The 21,773-nt window shown below is 40.7% G+C and overlaps 1 protein-coding gene across 1 annotated transcript in view; it reads left to right on the top strand.

The window, feature by feature from the left end:
- Positions 1-21,773, top strand: part of LOC147698065 (interleukin-18 receptor accessory protein-like) — a 184,011-nt gene that overhangs the window by 68,343 nt on the left and 93,895 nt on the right. Inside the window, exons 3-5 of the mRNA XM_086936176.1 lie at positions 9,194-9,368; positions 9,466-9,640; positions 11,743-11,811. Coding sequence (XP_086792302.1) covers positions 9,194-9,368; positions 9,466-9,640; positions 11,743-11,811 — 419 coding nt within the window. The remainder of the gene's footprint in view (positions 1-9,193; positions 9,369-9,465; positions 9,641-11,742; positions 11,812-21,773) is intronic.

Here is a 21,773-nt window from a genome sequence, read left to right on the forward strand (position 1 = left end):
GTTATGGGGATTTCATATGTAGCAAAATGATGGATTTCCACCCAACAATTCCTTTACTTTTAAAACCTTAAGTACTATTCTGGGAACAATAGGGATATTTGTTACTGACATGATGACAAACATCGTCACCACAGCATCTTAGGTAGCTTGGTCATAGTTTGGGGTAATTTGTTTTTAAAACAGAACATTACAGTTGATGACAGGATTTGGGTATACTCAATACACATCTTCAAAACAGAATAATTGTGATTGGTTTGATTTGTGGGTTATCTGTTCTGTAGCCTAACTGAAGGACAAATGCACCTACTTGTCTGATAATTGGTAGAATTAAGAGTCATAGTATTGCATTTAATAAACATAATAATATAGAAAATATAATATGAAAAAACAATACAAAATTATTATAAGTTATATTGTAGACTATACCGCATATCACACAATAATAAAGTGAAACTATAGGTGAAGAAATGCTAAAATTGCAAATGGAAAAATAAGGTAATGAAAAAAAACGCACCAACTAAACAACACAGAAGTAATGCACAACTGCACTTCAAAAAAATAATAATAGAGACATCATTGTTACATTGTAAATAATGAATTTAGTCAAAAGGAAACAGCAATGGCAAAGCCATTAAGTCTCGTTCTTTTTTAAAATAAGCATTACCAAAGTCAATAAATCTGTCTTGTAACGAAAAATGTAAGCCAGCAAAGCAGCTTTCCTAACGCAGAAATAAGTACTTGCTTTACTAGGCGGCAGAAACGTAAGTAGTTACTAGAGGCACCTGGAGTCAGGCACAAAGGTCCCGATTCACAAAATGCATTTTGGAGTGCATTTTTGAAGTTCCATTTTGGTACTACTGACTTACAATTGTGCAATTCACAAACCTAAATGCAGAGACCTCTGCCTCCATCACTCCTATATTTTGCATACAGAGTGCTGCTGACACAAAGGCATATGTTTTGGGCATAAACATCAGAGTATCCAAGGGGAGTGGTTGGAAAATGGGGATTGCTTAGACCTAAATGGGAGAGTTTTAGGGAGCCGTAAGGAAAGTTTTATGTGAGTAATATGCAAATACAAACATACATCTACAAAAGAGTAAGTCCATTGCTAGATACCGTCTACACTTCTAGAGATGCTACAGGTAAAAAAAAGTCCCAAGCAGCAGTAAATGTACTCATCACAGCCTTGAGTAAGCCGAGCACGCCACTTGGCCACATGTACTGCAATTCACTCCCATCGAAAATAATGGAGGCAAGGACGTATTATAATACCCATTAGAAGACAACATTAGTTTTATTAAATACTGTCATCTTTTAATTGAAATAGATATATAAAAATGGGTTTAGAGTTAAAATATTAAATTTAATCAAACATTTTAGCCTTTTAAACATTAATATTTAACATAATTTTAAAAATAATTAAATCCAACATTTAAACTTAAAAAAAACAAATATTTTAAAGAAAAAATGCATAACTTTTGAATAAATATTTGTTTAATATTAATTAAATATGCAAATGCATGTGAAGGTGTTTTATAAAAAAAACTGGCTAAAAATAAAATTCAAAATAATATTTTTGAAGCTTTTCGTCAAAAACCAATGCCTTCTTGAAGAAGGCTTTAACAAGAGGAAATGTGTTTATTTCTCACTAAAACGTGCACTACATGTATGCTGCAATGAACGGTGTACATCCTAAGCATGTGATGCTTCTGAGTTTGTCTAGCCATAGGAATTTGTACAGGAAGGGTGTGCTATCTGTACACATCCTTTGGTACAGAGTAAACACTTAACTCTGCACCATTGTGCATGGCCATGCATTGCACAATACAGCCTTTTTGTCGACCAGTAGAATGCATGAAAGCATCAGCAGGCAAATCTTAGTAGATATGGCTTTGAGCTGTTTACCCCTGCACAGCTTTTACAAACAAGACTATTGCTCTACATTGCAATAATTCTCTTGCTAAAGATATAGGTTATTCTGCACACGAATAACATAGCAGCCAGTGCAGGACTGTTTAAATCTAAACTTATGAATTTTGTAAATAGAGCTTAAGAAAAACCACAAACACTGTCATCTGCTTAAATGAAAATTGTATAACAATGTGCACAATTAAACATTATTACCTGAGGCCTGGGGTCAGACACAAATCAGTTTCTGTAGCAGACAGCATTGTGTAAGTTTATATCGAAGGTTCTCTGGAGTCACAAAAAATCTTCTATTAAGCAGGGTGCAGAACCTTACCCATTACTAGAGGTCCTTGCTAGATGCAAACTGCAATACCTGAGGCTGTTGAAGTCAGATATATGTTCTCTATATATTCTCTATATGGTCTCTGGAGCCGGAAGCAAATGTTTTCTTAAGCAGCCTGCCTGGAGTCAGCCACAGTTCCTTTTATAAAGCACTGTGTAGGACCTTAGGCTTTACTAGAGATTGCTGGAGTCGGACATATGTTGTTCCTCTAATAAGACTGCAGTAACTTTTGAAATGACTTATGGTCTCACAGCTGTATTGTACTGCCCCTTCAATCTCAGGACACCAGAGACCTGTGCACAGAACAGTTGCCATTCAATATATTTTGATGAAAGGGGAAATAAAATGGCAAAATGTTGACAGTGCTTTTGTTTTCAGCAGGCCAGATCACAGAGAGGATACAGTTTTAACAGAAGTTTCCTTCACAAGCCTCCCCTTTTATGCACATATTCATTTTCATAAATGTATATGTTCATATTGTTTCGTGACGATAATTATCATGGATCTAATTCAATTGTACATGGTCTGGATGTCACTCTAGTATTGGAAGCTAATACGGGACCCATGTATGTACAAAGAGAAGGAATAACGGGAAAGTCAACGAGCAGAAGAGAATGGAAACCAAATAAAGGTGCTGCATTGCGTTGCTTGAATAAGAGAGAGAGCAGAACTGTGCCATATCTTACAAGAAATGTTGTAGTGTGCCGTATGGCAAGACAGGCCCTCTTACGGCAGGCATAGTGCAAGGGTGTTTGCAGTACTGTCTGGAAAGGTTACTTTCCTGCACAAGGCCCACCTATTTAAGCATTTCCTCTATGCATCTGTGCTGCAAAATGAGATACCAAGGAGAAATAAAGAACTTTCTTATTGTTGTGCCACCCTTAGGCAGGCTCATCATTTTGGTCTAAACTCACTTCTACATCTATAAGTCTTCGTAGATATGCGTTTGCATCAAAGTACATGGGTGGATGGACAGGAAAGCCCAGCACCACTATTGGAATGCCTCTCTGATACAAAGTAAGTGAAGTCAGCGCTGTGTGCCGTTACACTTTTCTTTTTTTTAAAACAATGCAAATAGCCATTTATGCTACTTTGTAAATTCATAAAATAATTTTGCATCAGGTCTGCCTTACAAAAGTAACACAAAGTGACGCAACCCCTCTGTAAATATAGGCCTAAACCTGTACTGCCATCTCCTAAGGTGGCACAACATTGTGGTGAAAAATAGTTCTTTGATGTTATTAGCAAACGGGTACAACTCATCCAATCAGTGTGCTGTGTCTAGAATCAGACACAAATCCCTTTCTTTTTGGAAGTCGATACAGCACCTTGGAACATTACTAGAGGACCCTGGAGTCAAACACAATTACCTTTCTGAAGTGGGGTGCAGTCCTCTAGGGTGTAAATAGAAATTCATTGAGACAGAGGTCCAGGGAGAAGGGCATATGTACTTCTTGCAACCAGGCTGGAGTACCTTGTACATCTATTCAAGGTCTGTCCTTGAAAGTGGAAAGAAACAATGGTAAAAAGGTGACTGTGCTCTCTTTTCAGCAGGCATATCACAAAGAGGGTATGGCCCCAACACAAGCTTATTCTTGATTGTGATTATAATAATTGTTATCATAGATTTATATGCACTACCCTATGTTTTCGATCACCTTTACATTCATGGCTTGTACCAGGTATTTCCATTAGCACACAGTGCACAAAAAGAAAATGAGAGAATAGAACATGTGAAGTGAGGAGGAACAATGATTCACATGTATACCGTTTGGAAACAAGACTTGATCTACAAAGTTAAAATAACCATATCAATTAATATAAGTTGTGCAAAACATCTGAATAATGCTGTGAGCATTATTGATTAAATTGCAATCCCCTGACTTTTGTAAATAGAGATTTTGAAAAAGCTACATTTATTGGCATCTGTAAAATAGTAAAGCAGTGAGTAAAAACAGAAATTGTTCTCCGAGGCCTAGAGTCAGACAAATATATTTTTCTGTAAGGCTGCAGAACCATTGGTGGTTACTATCAGACAAAATATTATTTACTGTAGAATCAATCAATCAGGTGTTTGTTAAGCATGACTACTCACCCGTGAGGGTCTCAAAGTGCTGGGGGGGGGAGGAGGTGGGGGGGGTGGCGAGGTTTTGCAGGTTCCAGTCCATCAAGGAGGGGGTCTGTCGAAGAGCCAGGTTTTGAGATTTCTTGAAAAGAAGGGGAGCAACGTTGTCTGTCTGAGGTGGAGAGGAAGGGCGTTACAGGCTTTAGCCGCGAGGAAGAAGGAGCAGCCTTCCGATCGGGTCTTTCTGGTGCGGGGGACCTCGGCGTAGGAGAGCTGGGCTGATCGTAGGGTCCTGTCAGGTGTGTGGAATTTGAGTCGGCTGTTCAGGTATGCTGGTCCGGTGTTTTGAAGGGCCTTGAGAGCATGGGTGAGCATCTTGAAGGTGACTTTAGCTTCGATGGAGAGCCAATGGAGTAAATGTAAATGTAAATGTCAAGGTATTTGTGGAGCGCACTGCCACCAAGCGGTTTCCTGGCGCTATTACTCATACCTGGCTTTCCTTGTGAAGTGTCCAATCCTGGGCACCCCCAGGGTGAAGCCAGGCATCCTAGCGCTGTTGGGGCCGGTGTGGAGGTTAAGCAAGATATTGCCCAGAGTTGCAGCGTGGGGCCCATGATTAGAATAGGCACAGAGGCGGGAATTGTCAGGTCCGAGGAAATTGAGCCCAAGACCCGCCGAGGCGGGAATTGAACCCTGATCCCGGGCCAGAACTCTGCATCAGGGTCTGCCGCTCTAAACATTGAGCCACACTCCCCCAGGTGATGGGAGATGTGGCAGTGTCTTGGCAGGTTGAGGACGTGTAGATGGCTGCAGTACCCTAAGTCATTAGTGTAAATCCTGGGGCTCACACACAAATCTTTCATGTAGAAGGTTGTAGAACCCTAGGTCATTACTAGAAGACTCTAGTGTCAGTAAAAGATCTTCTCTGACACAGGGTACAGTACCATAGGTTAATACTAGAGGTCACTGGTGTCATACAAAATCCTTTACTGTAGCATGCTGCAGTACCATAGGTCATCACTGTACGTCCTTATTAGAGGACTCCAGTGTCAGTAACAGATCAACACTGATGCATGTTGCAGTACCATAGATCATTACTAGAGGTCCCTGGTGTCACACAAATCTTTTCTGCAACATGCTGTAGTACCTTAGGTCATTACACACAAGGTCAGAACAATAGAACAACGTAGAAAAAGGAATCCAATGAACATTATAAAGACCAATTGGTCTGGCCTTTATAATATGGTGCAATGGCATTATTTTTTATTGCAAGCAAGTGAGAAGAGAGAAATAAAACATTTTTATGCCGTTATGACAGAACACTTGCAATACTAAGTTTATATACAAAAATGACCATCACATGTAATTGTGATAAACAGCATGGAGCTTCTAGTAGGTAGGTATATTTAGAACTGGTATAGAACATTTTTTAGCTTTTTAATCATTTTCTTTTGAGTTTTATATTTTACTATGATAAAAGCAGTATTATTATTAAGGAAGACATGGAACGATTGTGATATGCATCCATCACAGAGATGTTTGTTTGTGGATATTATGCAAGACAAGCAGTGCATCAATCATTTATAGATATCTACAGCCAGTAACAGCATCAAGAATGAAGAAAACATAATTGAAAAGGTTATTTAGTTTTGACATTAATTTATACAGGATTACTGACTCAGTAAAATATGGTTAATCGCATTCTCCAAGATGTTGTATTATTCCAGTCTGCGCCCGCCACTCACCCCACAACCATGCACCTGGACATTTTTGTGACATCGATCCCCAATTGTTTAAAGTATTGGCCTATCACGTTGTTGTGATACATTCCTCTTCACTACTATTAGTCCTTGATTAATGAATAGTTTATAATCGATAGTTGCTTCCTGTGTACCCTATATCACTTGTTGAATGGTGAGTGCATTTATTCCTAACATTAATTCCAGTGCCGTTTTCCTATTTGTTCTAAAAAGTGTCTCCTGTAGTTTGCCATATTCGCAAAAAATACACAAACTCCATATAGTGTGAATGAAAGTGCCTCTTTGTCAATAACCCCACAGACATAAATCACTTTCAATTCACCCATATTTTCATAGTTGAACTTCAGCATGTCTGAGGCACTGCTTTTCTTATCCTCACAATATTCTTGCCTTTTGTGGTCAGACTTCTCAGTACACCCCTCGCTTTCTTGGGCCATGATTTCAATGGATGTATGACGTTACATCGCAAACTATTACAACGCACACCGTTACAACGCATTTTTTACAACGCAGATGCATTTACAATGAATGCCTTTACAACACATGACATTACATAGCAGATGCTATTACAACGCATGCCATTACAACGTAAGTATAGGTAAGTATATTATTTTATTAAAAAATTAATTAATTAAAATTAAATTAATTTAACAAATTAAATTATTTTTGAATAATTATTTTGTACATATATATATATATATTAAAAAATAGATTAGGTATTTAAAAAACCCTAAAAATACCCCTGTACCCCAAAAACCCAACCCAGCCCTGAAACCTAAAAATACCCCTGTACCCCCAAACCCAAACCCAACCCTGAAACCTAAAAATGCCCCTGTACCCCAAAACCCAAACCCAAACCCAACCCTGAAACCTAAAAATACCCCTGTACCCCAAAACCCAAACCCAACCCTGAAACCTAAAAATACCCCTGTACCCCGAAACCCAAACCCAGCCCTGAACCCTAAAAATACCCCTGTACCCCAAAACCCATACCCAGCCCTGAACCCTAAAAATACCCCTGTACCCCAAAACCTAAACCCAGCCCTGAACCCTAAAAATACCCCTGTACCCCAAAACCCAAACCCAGCCCTGAACCCTAAAAATACCCCTGTACCCCAAACCCCAAACCCAACCCTGAAACCTAAAAATACCCCTGTACCCCAAAACCCAAACCCAACCCTGAAACCTAAAAATACCCCTGTACCCCAAAACCCAAACCCAGCCCTGAACCCTAAAAATACCCCTGTACCCCAAAACCCAAACCCAACCCTGAAACCTAAAAATACCCCTGTACCCCGAAACCCAAACCCAGCCCTGAACCCTAAAAATACCCCTGTACCCCAAAACCCATACCCAGCCCTGAACCCTAAAAATACCCCTGTACCCCAAAACCTAAACCCAGCCCTGAACCCTAAAAATACCCCTGTACCCCAAAACCCAAACCCAGCCCTGAACCCTAAAAATACCCCTGTACCCCAAACCCCAAACCCAACCCTGAAACCTAAAAATACCCCTGTACCCCAAAACCCAAACCCAACCCTGAAACCTAAAAATACCCCTGTACCCCAAAACCCAAACCCAACCCTGAAACCTAAAAATACCCCTGTACCCCATAACCCAAACCCAGCCCTGAAACCTAAAAATACCCCTGTACCCCAAAACCCAAACCCAACCTTGAACCCTAAAAATACCCCTGTACCCCAAAACCCAAACTATTTATATATATATATATAAAATAACTTTAATTAATTTATTTTAATTATTTTTAATATTTTTGAAATTAAAAAAAGGTTAAATAAAATGATATACTTACCTATACTTACGTTGTAAAGGCATGCGTTGTAAAAGCATCTGCTATGTAATATCATGCGTTGTAAAGGCATGCGTTGTAAAGGATCCTGCGTTGTAATGGTGTGCGTTGTAACGGTGTGCATTGTAATAGTTGCGTTGTAACGGCTGTTTCCCGATTTCAATGTATGCTTGAATTGCAAGAACTTAAGTGTCTGGGGACACCATACGACTCCTAATGTATAGAACCCTGTGCCTTCCCTCCCCTTAAATCCTACAAGACCACTCAACATCTGTAAGGTGGGATCCACCCACAATGGTGTTTTGGTTGTTAATTTATATTACCAGACTACTTTTCAGTGAGTTTCCTTCAAGTATTCACCACTGCAGTTGTACCTTGCAGTATATTGTTTGCCGGTTTGTCCCCATATAATGCATGTGTGTAACATTTCCTGCCCTTTGCCTGCCTATCTATTCTCAAAGCGGCTTCATCCTACTGGGCAAAGGCCATTTATCGCTGCTAATAACTGGATGGCGTCAGAATCTAAACCATGGAAGAGCTATTCTGCCCTCAAGTGAGCTTCTTTGTAGTACTTCCAGCGCCATTGTTAGGGTGCCCTGAGTAATGTTCTTATCAAGTTGCCTAGGTTTTCAAAAAACCTGTCAGGTGTGTCATGTGCAGTTTTTTGCAATATGTATGGAAATCTTAAAAGTGTGTTTATCTTGTATAGAGCTGCAGGGCTGAGGACCTATTGGGGAAAGGGGTAGCTTTTTCCCATTTTAATCACCCCCACACTCATGTAGCCGAGAAAACCAAAAAAATTGCATTTAGGAAAATTTGCGGTGCCCCTGTTCTAAACAGAAACAGTAAGAATTTGAACCTATTAATGCAAAATCCTGAGTAATAACAAAATTACTTTTTTCTTGGGAGCTTGGGAGGCTCAAAAGAAATAGACTAAGATGAGGAAGAGGGACAATGCTACATTGTCACTTAGTTGATAGTCGTATTGATACATCATAATTGTGGGGTAGGAGCGGGTATATAATCCTGGGTATGAAGGGTCAGTGGACCACTACATGCACTGTAGGAATTTGTGCTCGACCCAATGTTCAACAGTGTTAATCATGGCGATTCCATTCCTACTTTCATCCTCATGAGGTTGATAAAATGAGTATCAATGAGTTGGATAACAAGGCACATCTGTAACATAGCACCGAAAGACCATTTTAGGTGAATAAGCACTTTACAAATATGCGTTGTTATATCATTTACTTAATCAATACCCAGTGCTTATTTAGCTTTTTTCTTCTTTCAATGCACTTCAGAAAGGAACTACTTTGCCTCAAAATCATTCTGGATGTTGAGGAGAAAATCAACGCAAATTGTTCCAACTTTGAAGAAACCAAACTTTACTTTTTCATTAAAACTGGAAATTCCCTTTATTGCCCATCACTGAACTGCTATAAAGATACACAGAGGTCCTCAGTGAAGTGGTATAAGGTAAACACTTAAAAGTGCGTCCTATACTTGATAATGCATGTTCTTGCTGTGATAATTCTAACATAAACTAATTTTTTTACTCTAATTTATTTATCAGGATGGGAACCTAATCGTTCCAGATGAATACCGATTTTCTCTTAAGATAAAGGAAAAGGAAATTGTCTGGAACGAAATCTATGAAACGGATTCAGGCATCTATGCATGTGACTACATTCAATTTAACAAAACAGACCAGTGGCTAGTGAGGTCTGTGGTTATCATACAGGCTATTGGTAAGTAGTATGTTAATTTTGAATGCTGTTTATCGTTGTTAGCTGCTGGTATGGAGTTAGTAAGGAAGCCCTGATTAGCTGATTTAGCATTGTTTGAAAAATCCTTGATAAGTGACCAGTAAGCACAATCTCTGCTATTCTTCTTATCACAGAATCCTTAATAGTGAGAACACTCTAGCTTTGAACCAGGTACATTGGTTACTGCAGGAGCCTGAGTAAACTTTTGAATCTGATAGACCGGGAGCGGCAGAACGAAGTAAAGAATGAAACCAGCTTCTCCAAAAACGTGTTAGAAATCTTGGACCAGAATGACATTCTTGGCATGTTATAAATATCCAATTCACCTTGAGTTTCTGTTTGCAATCTTTTGGCCTAAAATGGTTGAAAAGAGTACGCTTGGTTTAGGACCCCAGCTGGCTTAACCTCAGTCTGACTAGAGGCAAGTCTCGTCAAGGCAATAGGACAGCAGGTAAGCAGAGCAACAGCTCCTTCTGGGCAGCAGTCCAGCAGAGTGACAGTCCTTGCAGCAGCACAGCAGTCCTTCTTCCTGGCAAACTATCCACAGGTCCGGAAGTGTGCCGAAGTGGTGATGTCTGAGGTCTTTCTTTTATACAAAGTTGTATCTTTAAAGTGGAGAAAAGCTTCTAGAGGAATGCCTTTGAAGTCCACAGATGCCCTGCCTTCCCTGCTCTGGCTCCAGACGAAGTACAGGGCACATGCAGCCCTTTGTGTGAAGATAGAACATAACCTATTCAGATGTAAGTGAGGCTGATGCCCAGCTTGTTCCTCCAATCCTGCCAATGATGACTCATCCAGTCACATCTAAGCCCCCAAAGTGGCTTTCTAGAAGACATGCACAAAGCCCAACTGCCTACTATACCCAGTTATGTGACCAGAGACAGGCTGCAGGCACCAGATGGCTAAGGCAAGACAATGCCAACTTTCTAAACGTGCCCTTTTCAGATTTGGAATTTAAAATCTGACTTCACCATGAATTAGAATTTTAAATGATGATTCCAGACACACCAAATCTGAACCAGTTATCTTTCCCCATTTGAAATTGACACTTCTGAAATTTAGAAGGCAACTCCAAAGTTATCCTATGGAAGAGATAGACCTTGCAATAGTCAAAAGTGAATTTAAGATTGTTTCACTACCAGAACATGTCAAACATTAAAGTACATGTTCAACTTTTTAAATACACACCCTGCCCTTAGTCCTGCCTAGGGCCTACCTTAGGGATGACTTATATGTATTAAAAAGAAAGGTTTGGGCCTCGCAAAAGGTTTTTTTTTTCAGGTCAACATGGCTAGACTGCACTCACAGGCTGAGAAATGTTTAAAGGGCTACTTAAGTGGGTGGCTCAATCAGTGCTACAGGCCCATTAGCAGTATTTAATTTACAGGCCCTGGGCACATGTAGTTCACTTTACTAGGGACTAATGAGTAAATTAAATATACTAATTGGGAATAACCCAATGTTGCCATGTGTTGAGCAGAGAGCACAGGCACTTTAGCACTGTTTAGCAGAGATTAAGTGCGCAGAGTTCTAAGGCCAACAAAAACAAAGTCATCAAAAACAGAATTCCTGGTCAAACAGTAACCAAATATATTACCCGTTTGTGGGACTAGGGAGGGGGAGAATGATTGAAGGTGCTGAAAGGTGTGATTCCAGTTCCATTATGCATGAAACAATATATTTGCCTTATGTATATGTAAAGTGAAATAAAAGAAAAATATATAACTTTCTCCTATCACCTCTGACCACTCATTTAGAGAGGTATTAAGACTTTATATGGGATAACCACGAGTTCCCTTAAATCAGAGTATATCCTAACAATGCATCCATACCATCAGGAACAAGTAGGCTGTTTGTAGGCTTCGCTGTTTAGACTGGCCCTAAGACATATGGACCTATGTAGTTGGTAGATGATCGAAACCCACACAAGATGACATCCTACCAGATACAGCAAGCATGTGGTAAAATAGTCCTGAAAGGTATTTGGATGTATTTGTAAGGATTTCCTTTATATTGACTATATACAGAAAAATATATATTTATATCTGCTTTGATATCCATGTATTGTCTGTTTTGTATTCTAGAAAAAGACACTGTTCATAAACCAGTCATTTTGGATCCTACTGATGGGCAAAATCAGGAGGTGGAACTTGGTAAGATAATGTTATTTTCTGCTATTAATATTGAAATGGCAACATAATATTGAAAACACTGTATCTGACAATCTGTATACCACTTTCATCATAGTGGGATGACATAATCTTTAGAGTGGTTTAAATGTAGTCACTAATATTACATACATTTTTGTGTGCAGTCAACATAAACCAAAAGTGGGACTATGGAGATTTTTAAAATGCTCCATTTCTTTGCCAAGAATCAATATATTGCCCATATGAGCCGGAATTGCCTATGAAGGACATTATCTGCAAGTATGGACATTTTTAGCTCATTTACATTGCAGCATTCCAGAACAAGCACTGAGAACGGGTTGTAGGGCCTGCATTCAGACCAGAAAATATGCTGTGTTGAGAGGTTGTATCATTTACACTGTAGCAATCACAGCAACTGAGAGAGTGGTGAGTACTCACTGCAAATGTGCGACAATAGTTTTATATGAAGAACAGTGGATGATCCAAACATACAGAGATATATAGAAAAGAGATTTTGAGATGCCCGAGGAAAGCAGGGCAAGCAGAAGGTTTCTATATTAAAGCGCTCTGTGTTTATGAGCAGTACTACATTTTGAGGTTGCTCCATGGACCAGAAGAATATCTTCTTTTTTTATGTATCGGCTCTGTTACTATCAATGAGTGAAGTGCTAATGGACAGTGTTTGGTCACTTGGAGTGCAACAGAATTATTACCTGAGAACACCAGTTGTAAAACTTCAATTGTAAATATAGCCCACTTGTTGCCCTTCTGTTTATTATGGGAGAGCTGGCTAAAATGGTATGGAGTTTCACAGACATTGCTCTGCTAATGGTGAAAAGGAGAGTTGCTATGCCCTGAGGCAAGGTAAGTGTCCTAAAATGGATGAGAGCTTAATAGACTTAAGGCCTCTTTTAGTGTTTGACCGGAAACCAAAAGTTCACCAGTGGAGTAGAGCTAATACTCTGCCCTTACAAACTGCTACCCACCACATTTAGAGATCTCTCCCTACCTTACATAGAGCTACACTTTTAGAGGGCCACCTTCCAAGTGACTCCTCTGAAGACATTTTACGTCTTGGACCCATGTTTTTTTCCATTTGTCCTGCTGTTGATCAAGATAGAAGATCATTGGCCAAACCACTATTCTGCAAGCTGAACATTCAGTTCTGTCAGGAAGCCATAAGGCACTGCTTCCAGAGAAACTGATTGCAGACTTTGGGGCCCATTAGGATGACGGGCAGACTTTGTTCGCCTGTCATCCTACCGGTGAAAGGGACCGCCCGCCATAAGGGCGGGGGTCCTGTGGCCAGCATTAGGATGCGCCCGCCACAGTGGCAGGCGCATCCAGCATTCCTACCATTGTGGCGGGCGGTGCACTCAGCACCGTCTCCCACAATGGCAGGAAGACATGCTCTGCACTTCCAAACACAGCATGGCAGGCACCGTGCGGTGCCTGCCAATGCCGCCACGGAAGACATCTATTAAAGCCCATTGTAATATGGCTGGCGGTGTCTGATAGACACCACCACCATATGAACACTTTTCCGCCCCGGTCGCAAGACGCCGGGGGCGGAAAAGCGGTGAACGGTCTTTCCGTCCACCACGGACCCCCCAGCCATACTAATATGGCAGGGGGTATTCCGGCACGGATGGCGGGCGGATCACCCCCACCAGGCCGGCGGAGATCCGCCCGCCATCCTAATGGGCCCCTTAGAGTTGAGATTTTCCAGGTTTATGGACAAGGTTGCTGAAATCTGCAGCTAAACAGCAAGAAATCCTCCAAATGGGATAAAAGTAGGACATCACTTTTGGGAGTGTAAGCGGCACAAACTGAGCACTTTTATTGTTTATTCATTGGTTTACATGACATTCCACGATAATTTAAGAAGCATTTTATGCATGTTGCCATACGCATAGGGTCTACTGGACAATATTGAAATCTACAGAGATTAAGTAGAGACTCTAGTAGGCCCACAGGTTATACTTTTATGTTTCCATGCTTTTATTGTAAAAATAATGAATGAAAAATCATACTAATTGTTTTAACTCATTTGAATGGCTTTAATTAACTGTCAAATAAAGGTTTTATTAGTGTATACTCTGTTGACTGGGTGTTTTGTTTTCTGTAATTTTAAGTCTGGAATACTGAATCATTAAATCATTTTAAAAAATATAGATTGTCCCATTCAATGTCCAACAACCTCTGACTGCCCTAGGGCTGCAAAAAAAGGCCTCACAAAAGGTAATAAAAGATAAAGGGGCACTTGGTAGTGGGCAATTTAACCTAGTTCAAAAAGGTTTTAAGGTAAAGCTACTGACAAAGGTGACATATACAATCCTTTAGACATTCACAAGGTGTAAAGTTTATTATGACTGACATTTACAAAAATGCCAACATACCAGAGATGAGAACCATGACTAGCTCTAAATCCACAATATCTATGTAGCACTTGTGACACAGTGGATCAACTGATCGTTCTTAAATGTCACTGAGATAAGTCAGAGGCCCCGGAATGCAAGTAGTCATCTATGGGATCTTTTTTTATCGTATTATCTAAACAACTCGTAAGAGAGGGTCCGAGGGAAATGTTTACCGACAAAACAGGCTAATACCCCCTGTAAGACTACCTAAAAAACAACAGAGCCTGTAAGTCAAAGGTACTAAGGAGTGATAATCAACACTGGTATAATTGCACGGAAGTGAACCTAACTAAAGACCATCAACAGTAGCTGATTAAGTCCTATCAGCCCACCCAATGGCGGAGCCTCATCATGTAGGACTCCAATACCAAGGTAAGTGTGCAATCGCCCAGTTGTCAATTAGCGATGCATTACTCGACCGAGGTAAGGTCACCACCGTTGTTAGACTTGAGTGGGAGACTGATATGTGCAGTGCAGGAAAATAAAATAAAATAGTGTGTGATTAAAATGGCTATCGAGGCAAACAAAGACCTTTATTAGCGTTTGCCTGGACGTCAGGTTAAAAAATAGTGAAAAAACAGTGTGGAAAAAATCACTGTTTGACTTGCTTGATAGAAAACTAAGTAAGATATAAGAGGGCCAACATGTCCACTTCCCACACACTGTTGGGAAAAATCCATCGCATCACCACGACAATACTGACAAGATGTGGTAGGATGGTTCCGTTTTGTTCATATATTGTACATTTCCTTAATTCTTGCACACACATTATAGTGTCTTGCAGTAGCAGATATTAATTCGGCCCTGACGAATGCCAGTGATTCTTCACATTTAAGACAGAAACATGTTGGCCCTCTTATATCTTACTTAGTTTTCTATCAAGCAAGTCAAACAGTGATTTTTTCCACACTGTTTTTTCACTATTTTTTAACCTGACGTCCAGGCAAACGCTAATAAAGGTCTTTGTTTGCCTCGATAGCCATTTTAATCACACACTATTTTATTTTCTTTTCCTGCACTGCACATATCAGTCTCCCACTCAAGTCTAACAACGGTGGTGACCTTACCTCGGTCGAGTAATGCATCGCTAATTGACAACTGGGCAATTGCACACTTACCTTGGTATTGGAGTCCTACATGATGAGGCTCCGCCATTGGGTGGGCTGATAGGACTTAATCAGCTACTGTTGATGGTCTTTAGTTAGGTTCACTTCCGTGCAATTATACCAGTGTTGATTATCACTCCTTAGTACCTTTGACTTACAGGCTCTGTTGTTTTTTAGGTAATCTTTTTTTATCGACCAAAGCCAGCACATCAAAATTTACTTACCACATTGAATCACATCCAAGCTATCCTGTAGCGTTCAGCAGGCACTATCACAATTGGTTTGGTTATTAAGGGCCCTATTTCAAAGTGAGTCGGAAAGCCACCGACCTCAGGTCAGAGACTTTCCGAGCACATCGCTGGTTTCACTTCGACTACCTAAAAACAATCTAGGCGGTCGAAAGTGAAACTGGTTGGTAATTATGCTTGGATTCCATTGGGCTTCAGGATAACATTGGCCAGTCAGAGACCACAACATAATCCCTTACGACGGCTTTTCTGCCGTCAGGATTACGATGCTCGGTGTCCAAGAGGCTTTCCATGCCGGGCTTTCTGACATGGAAAGCATGTCTTAAAGAAGTTTGGGGGTCTCTAGCAGGGCCCCCTTTTCCCTGCGGCCTCCGGTTGGGGGACAAGGGGGCACCTAGAGATGAACAGATTCTCCCATTTCTCTATTGGAGCCTGTAATACTGCCGGTTTATGGCAGGACGCACTATGTGGGGTTGCAATGTATTTGGGATGTCAAGACTGCAGATCGGAGGTCGGTTGGTCCTAGACCACGACAGTGTCGGTTGGAGGCAACTCCAACCAACATCGTAATTGAGCTCATAGTTGGTACATGGAGAAAATGTCATAATCAATAAGAGCTTCAACAAGATAGTCTGTTTATCTGAGTCATTCTAGTGTGTGTATATTGCAATGATTTTAATTAATTGCGCAAATAAAACTTACTTACTTAGTTTATCTGAGCCTATATACTCTATTATATCCTGTTCCACTTCCCCTTCATTGTAGGTACCTTCTTATCATGTTTGATTTAAAACTGACCGGGGTTTTTCAGTGCAGTTTGCAGAATGTCTCTGATCAAAAGCTTGAGATAGCATTTAAAGAAGCTGAGGAAGTTCCTCTGACTTCTACATTCCATTAATTGAATTGATTGTGAAAGATTGAAGAGCTTCTCAAGACTTCAAACCCAGGCTTCACAAGGCATCAAGGCTGGGAATTATTTTGAAAAAAATACACAAGTGGGCCTAGTGTCAAAGTCACAACTTAGCAAAGTATGCAGTTTAAGACAGAAAGTATTGTGCTTATTGAGAGGCCGAGACTTCACATGTCATTGAAAACTAAGTCTTCACTGTTCTCCTACTGTAAATCTGTATTGTTCCCTCATCTTTGAGATCTTCCAGTAAAGGTTCAGAAAGGCAAACATCAGGAATAATTTCCAGAGTTGAGGACTATGTTTGAGGTCTGAATCAAGCTTCACCTTTTCAGGATGAACCATGCGATCTATGTGACAATATTTATGTTTGAAATAAATAATGACACAACATCACCCTTAGCCTTTCCTCAAAGAGACCAGGTTCTAATGATCGCATTGCTAGATATGCTACCCCACAGAAACTGGACAGCCACATGCCAATGTTGGTGTACTAGTGCTCATCTTCTTAGTTAAGTCTTGCCAGAATGCCCAGATGGCTTGTTGGAGCAGACATGGTTATTAACAAGATTCAACCACATGCCTGTCATAAACTCCCAGAGACTGACAAACAAAAGCACTGAGGCAGAGTCAGAATTGTGTCATGCAGTATGCAAATCCTAAAATAAATGGATACATTCTGTGGTCTTGATTTACAGTGAGCCATGTGAATAGTTTCACTTGGCAGCTAGAGCAAGATAAATAACAAACATTTATTAAACTACTAAGGACTGAAGAGAATGATGCTGCCAGTAAAATGGAGCACGGTCATATTAATGTTTGACTATTGTGAGAAATTGGGTTGTTGACTGAGGAGGGTGTTAACCCTGCTCAAGAACAGCCACAATTCCTGTCAGAGTGAACCACAAAAGTTACTAAATTAACCTGTGCATAAACCTCCGGTAGCTTGGCATGAAAGCAGTCAGGTTTAACTTAGATGCAATGTGTAAAGTATTGATGCAGCATACAAACAGGAATAATGTGAAACACAGCACAAAATAAAACCACACCAATTTATGAAAATAGAGTTAATTTGAACAAATTAATTGGCACTGAAGTGACAAAAATATAGAACAGGAGTTATTAACATTTATGTTTAAGGTAACGACTAGTACCTAAAATATCAAAGGACCAACTCCGGACATATAGTCATTCAAGACCACGTCAAAGTTGAAAAATATGGCTGATTATGATGGAGGACGAGTCGGGTACAAGAAGTGGATTAGGCCAGGTTGGTGCTAAGCATGGGCCGAAAAACCGTTCCGCTCGCGGGTTTTGCGGATTTTTGGTAAATTCGCAATCCGCGAGATTCGCGAATTTCCCGCAAAATCCGAGAGCGGAACGGATTGAGTCAAAAGTTCAAGCTGACTTTTTGTAACTATTTTAGAATGGCGCCGGCAAGCTGCCAGAGCCTCTAAAATAGTTACAAAAGTCAGCTTCAACAGGAAGCACTAATAGATAAAGTAAAGCAGGTGCTATAGTTGAATCTCAAATTCAGTTACACAATCATTAATCACCCCAAACTTGGGGTGATTAATGACTGTGTAACTTAATTTGACCTTCAACTGAAGCACCTGCTTTACTTTATCTATTAGTGCTTCCTGTTGAAGCTGACTTATGGCTGAGGGCAGAAGGGCACAAAGTGGGACAGAGGGCATGAGTTAGGCAGATTGCAGAAGGGCACAGAAATCAGTGGGGAAGAGGCAAAAGGGCACAAACAAGAGTGGGGCAGAGGGCAGAAAGGCACAAAAACAAGTGGTACAGAGGGCAGAAGGGCATAAAAAACGAGAGGGTGGCAGTGATGAACCAGGCAAAAAAAAAATGCGAACACGCAAAGTGCCCCGCGAATACGCAAAGTTCCCCGCAAACACGCAAAAATAAAAAATCTGCAAATTCGTGCAAATTTGCGAATTTTGCAGATTGTGAATTCGCAAAGCCGCAAATTCGCAGATCGCAAATTCGCAAAATTCGCCCATGACTGGTTGGTGCTTACTGTTAGACTTAGAAGAGATTCTGGAGAAAATGTTCTGAGAAGGTAAAGTTCAGTGGGGCAAGGCTGAAGGCAGTGTCTGAGGAGGAGGTGTCATCATCAGGGAACTGCTGGACAAATCTGTTGTGAAGATTTCCTCATACAGACTTAGTCAGTTTTTGGAAGTCAGAAATCTCCAGCGGGGTCAAGGTTGGAGGCTTCAGCTGATGAGAGTACCACAAGGCCAGATACCCCTTTGGCAAAGGACTGCTGAACAGAATTTCCTGTGAAGTCAGGCCGACCACCAATGCACCTTTGGTCGATAGACAAGGCTAGTCCGTGTCTCTTCTTGGTCAGCAGAGCAGTTGGGAGCCAAAGTATTTTTAAGGTACACGTTTCAGATTTTGGCTCTCTGGGCACCTTTAGCACTCCCAAAAAGGATCTAGGACTGGAGGGGGCACAACTTTGAGATGATTGGAGTCCGTTCTGCCCCTAAGGCTCTGATCAGGAGGCTAGACGAGCAGCCCTTGGAGTCACTCTGGTAGTCCTGGGTTTAGCAGTAGAACAGGGTGCAAACAGCAGGGCAGGCCTTTGAGGGTTCAAGGCAGGCTTCAGGCAGTGAAGTATGGCCTTCCGGGAGCAGCAAAGCAGTCTTATGATGTACACAGTAGGCCACAGAAGTTGACAGTTCTCTGAGAGTCCTTCCGCATATCCGGAAGTGAACAGAAAAGTGGGTCTGAGGGTCTTCTTTTTAGACCTTGTGCCTCATTTGAATTAGGAGAAGTTTCTAGAGAATTTCCTTTGAAGTACTTGAAGTGTTTTGCTTCACCTACCCCTGCTTTAAGCTGGCTTCATGTACAATGGAAGGGTCACAAGTCTTTGTGTGAATGCAGAGCACAGCCTATTGAGTTTCAACTGGGGCTGTACTCAGCTCTGTGCCCCTATCCTGCGAGTTGATGGCCCACCCCAACACAACAAATTACTCTATTTTGTTACTATCTGGGAGGAATAAATGGAATCCAGCTGTCAGCTACACCCAGGAAGGTGGTCCAGGAATAGGGTGCAGACACCTAACGGTTGGTACAGGAAATGGCAACTTTCTGAAAGTGGAATTTTCAAAATTGTAACTTAAAATTTGAGTTAACAATGAAAGAGGATTTTTAAATTATAATTTAACCAAACATAACATATGCGTACATGTTCCCAATCAAACATGTGCACTTATTAATTATAATAGGGGAACCCACTGTTATCCTATGGGAGAGTTAAGTCTCAAAGTATTGGGAAATAAATTTAGGACTATTTCAGTACTAGGACATGTAAAACTTAAAAGTACATATCTAACCTTTTAATTACAATATGTCCTGCCATATGCCATACCTTTGTTATATTCCATATAGGCACCCCAATATAGGCTCAGGTAACATCGTAACCCTTCACCTATATGCTTCCCTACATTACATACATAACAGTTCTTATGGACTGACCTTTTACCTAGCTACAACACTGCACACAGAATGCAGGATTTTCCCTGGTAAAGGCCTCATACATTTTGCATAAGGACTCTCGAAACTCAGCAGGACTACCATCTCCTGTATATTATCTATGTATAAAGTTCATTCCTGATGTCATTTTAAGTCCGACAAGTGGCACAGCAAGCTAGAATCCCTGGGGAGAACTTTGGGTATATAAACATCACATTCTGCTGAGACAAGGAGAGGAGATCTGTACTTTCCTGCCGACACACACAGAGGCGAGATGCTGAGGTTCCTGGATGCAGAACTCCAGCTCACAGTGGTCTAAAATCCCTTGCTTGATGTCGAACTCGAGACTAAGACCAGGTTCCATATTCTCTCACTTCAGGGAAAGTGGCTGACTTTATCCTAGAGGGATTCTTAGCTTAAGACCTACATACTCGCTAGTTACACCTAGGTACATTTAGTTAGGTTAGCATCGTAGGATAATGCATTTTTATTGTCATGTGTTATATATACTTGTCTGCATTGAGGGCTGTATCAAAATGGTAGATATACACCATCCTTTTACTTTCTTAGTGCTTCTAATCATTTATATCTTGTACTGGCTAATGATTGTTTCAACGCACCTATTTTACACTAGAATAACGACTGTTCAATAAATGCTTATTGAAAAACATCCCCACCATTTATTCTGTGTAACTCTCTGAGACTAAGTGAGCAGGAGTTACTGAGCGAAAAAGTAGTACACTGTTTCCACGCTCCTGAGGGATCAGGGTTGTCATGTTCGATAGTTGCCAAGGACTATTCTCTCGTTGGTAAGAGGAGTTTCTAGTGGCACTGTGAGCTAGCTGGTACCAAGGCCAAAATACCCAGTGGGGGTGTTTAAAATCAGTTGAATTCCAAGCCTGCAGTGTATGTTGTCTAAACGTGCAGATTCTATATAGGTTTATAGGAACCCCACGACATGGCACCAGCAACGTTGGTTGGGTACTTCTTTAACAGTCAAATCTGAGCAGTTCAGTAGTACTATTCTCAGAGAAGTCTGGAGTGGGAGGGCACAATCTCCACCACAGCTAAGTAGGCAAAAATCCTATTTTTTGGCTGTTGGTTAATCAAGCTTGAAGGACACATTGTTCCTATTTTATGCATAACACCTTATCTCAGCTCCCTTGAAGAACTCTTCTTTCTAAATAAAATGACTGAACAGGGAGACACTGTGCGCGATCTGAATATAACAGTCCAAGTTGAAGAAGACGCAGATGCAATATTCATTACAGAAAATATTAGCAATGCCATCACCCTGACACTAGCTGCACATGGGTTACCAGCTAGGGGTGTGCCAGTAACCTTTGTGATTGAGGCACAAAATCATTTAGAACAGAGGTATTCCATTAATGGGTTACATTACCACAGGCAAATGCATTAACAAAAACATTTCATTACTACACAGAAGATGAAATACCAGACAAATATTGTCCATGTGAGGACATTGCAGTTCTGCTAACTTACCAGGAGCATTTATAATGATTTAAAGGTGCCCTCCCCCATACAAGAAATAGAGTAAGACTTGGTCTGCTCAGAAGAGAAGGAGCAACATGGCCAGTAGTAGCGACCTACACACCACATCCTGACATTGAAACGATGCTAGTAGGAGATTTAGTTAGACAACACAGAGAGCTAATAAAAGTTTACTGAAATATGACACAGTTCATGATGAGGACACTAACAGTTCAGGCAGCAATGGCTAGACCAACAGGTAGGACTCAAACATCAACAACTAAAATTACACTGCAAACAT

This window comes from Lissotriton vulgaris, chromosome 8 (assembly GCF_964263255.1).
Source record: "Lissotriton vulgaris chromosome 8, aLisVul1.2, whole genome shotgun sequence".
Lineage (NCBI taxonomy): Eukaryota > Metazoa > Chordata > Amphibia > Caudata > Salamandridae > Lissotriton > Lissotriton vulgaris.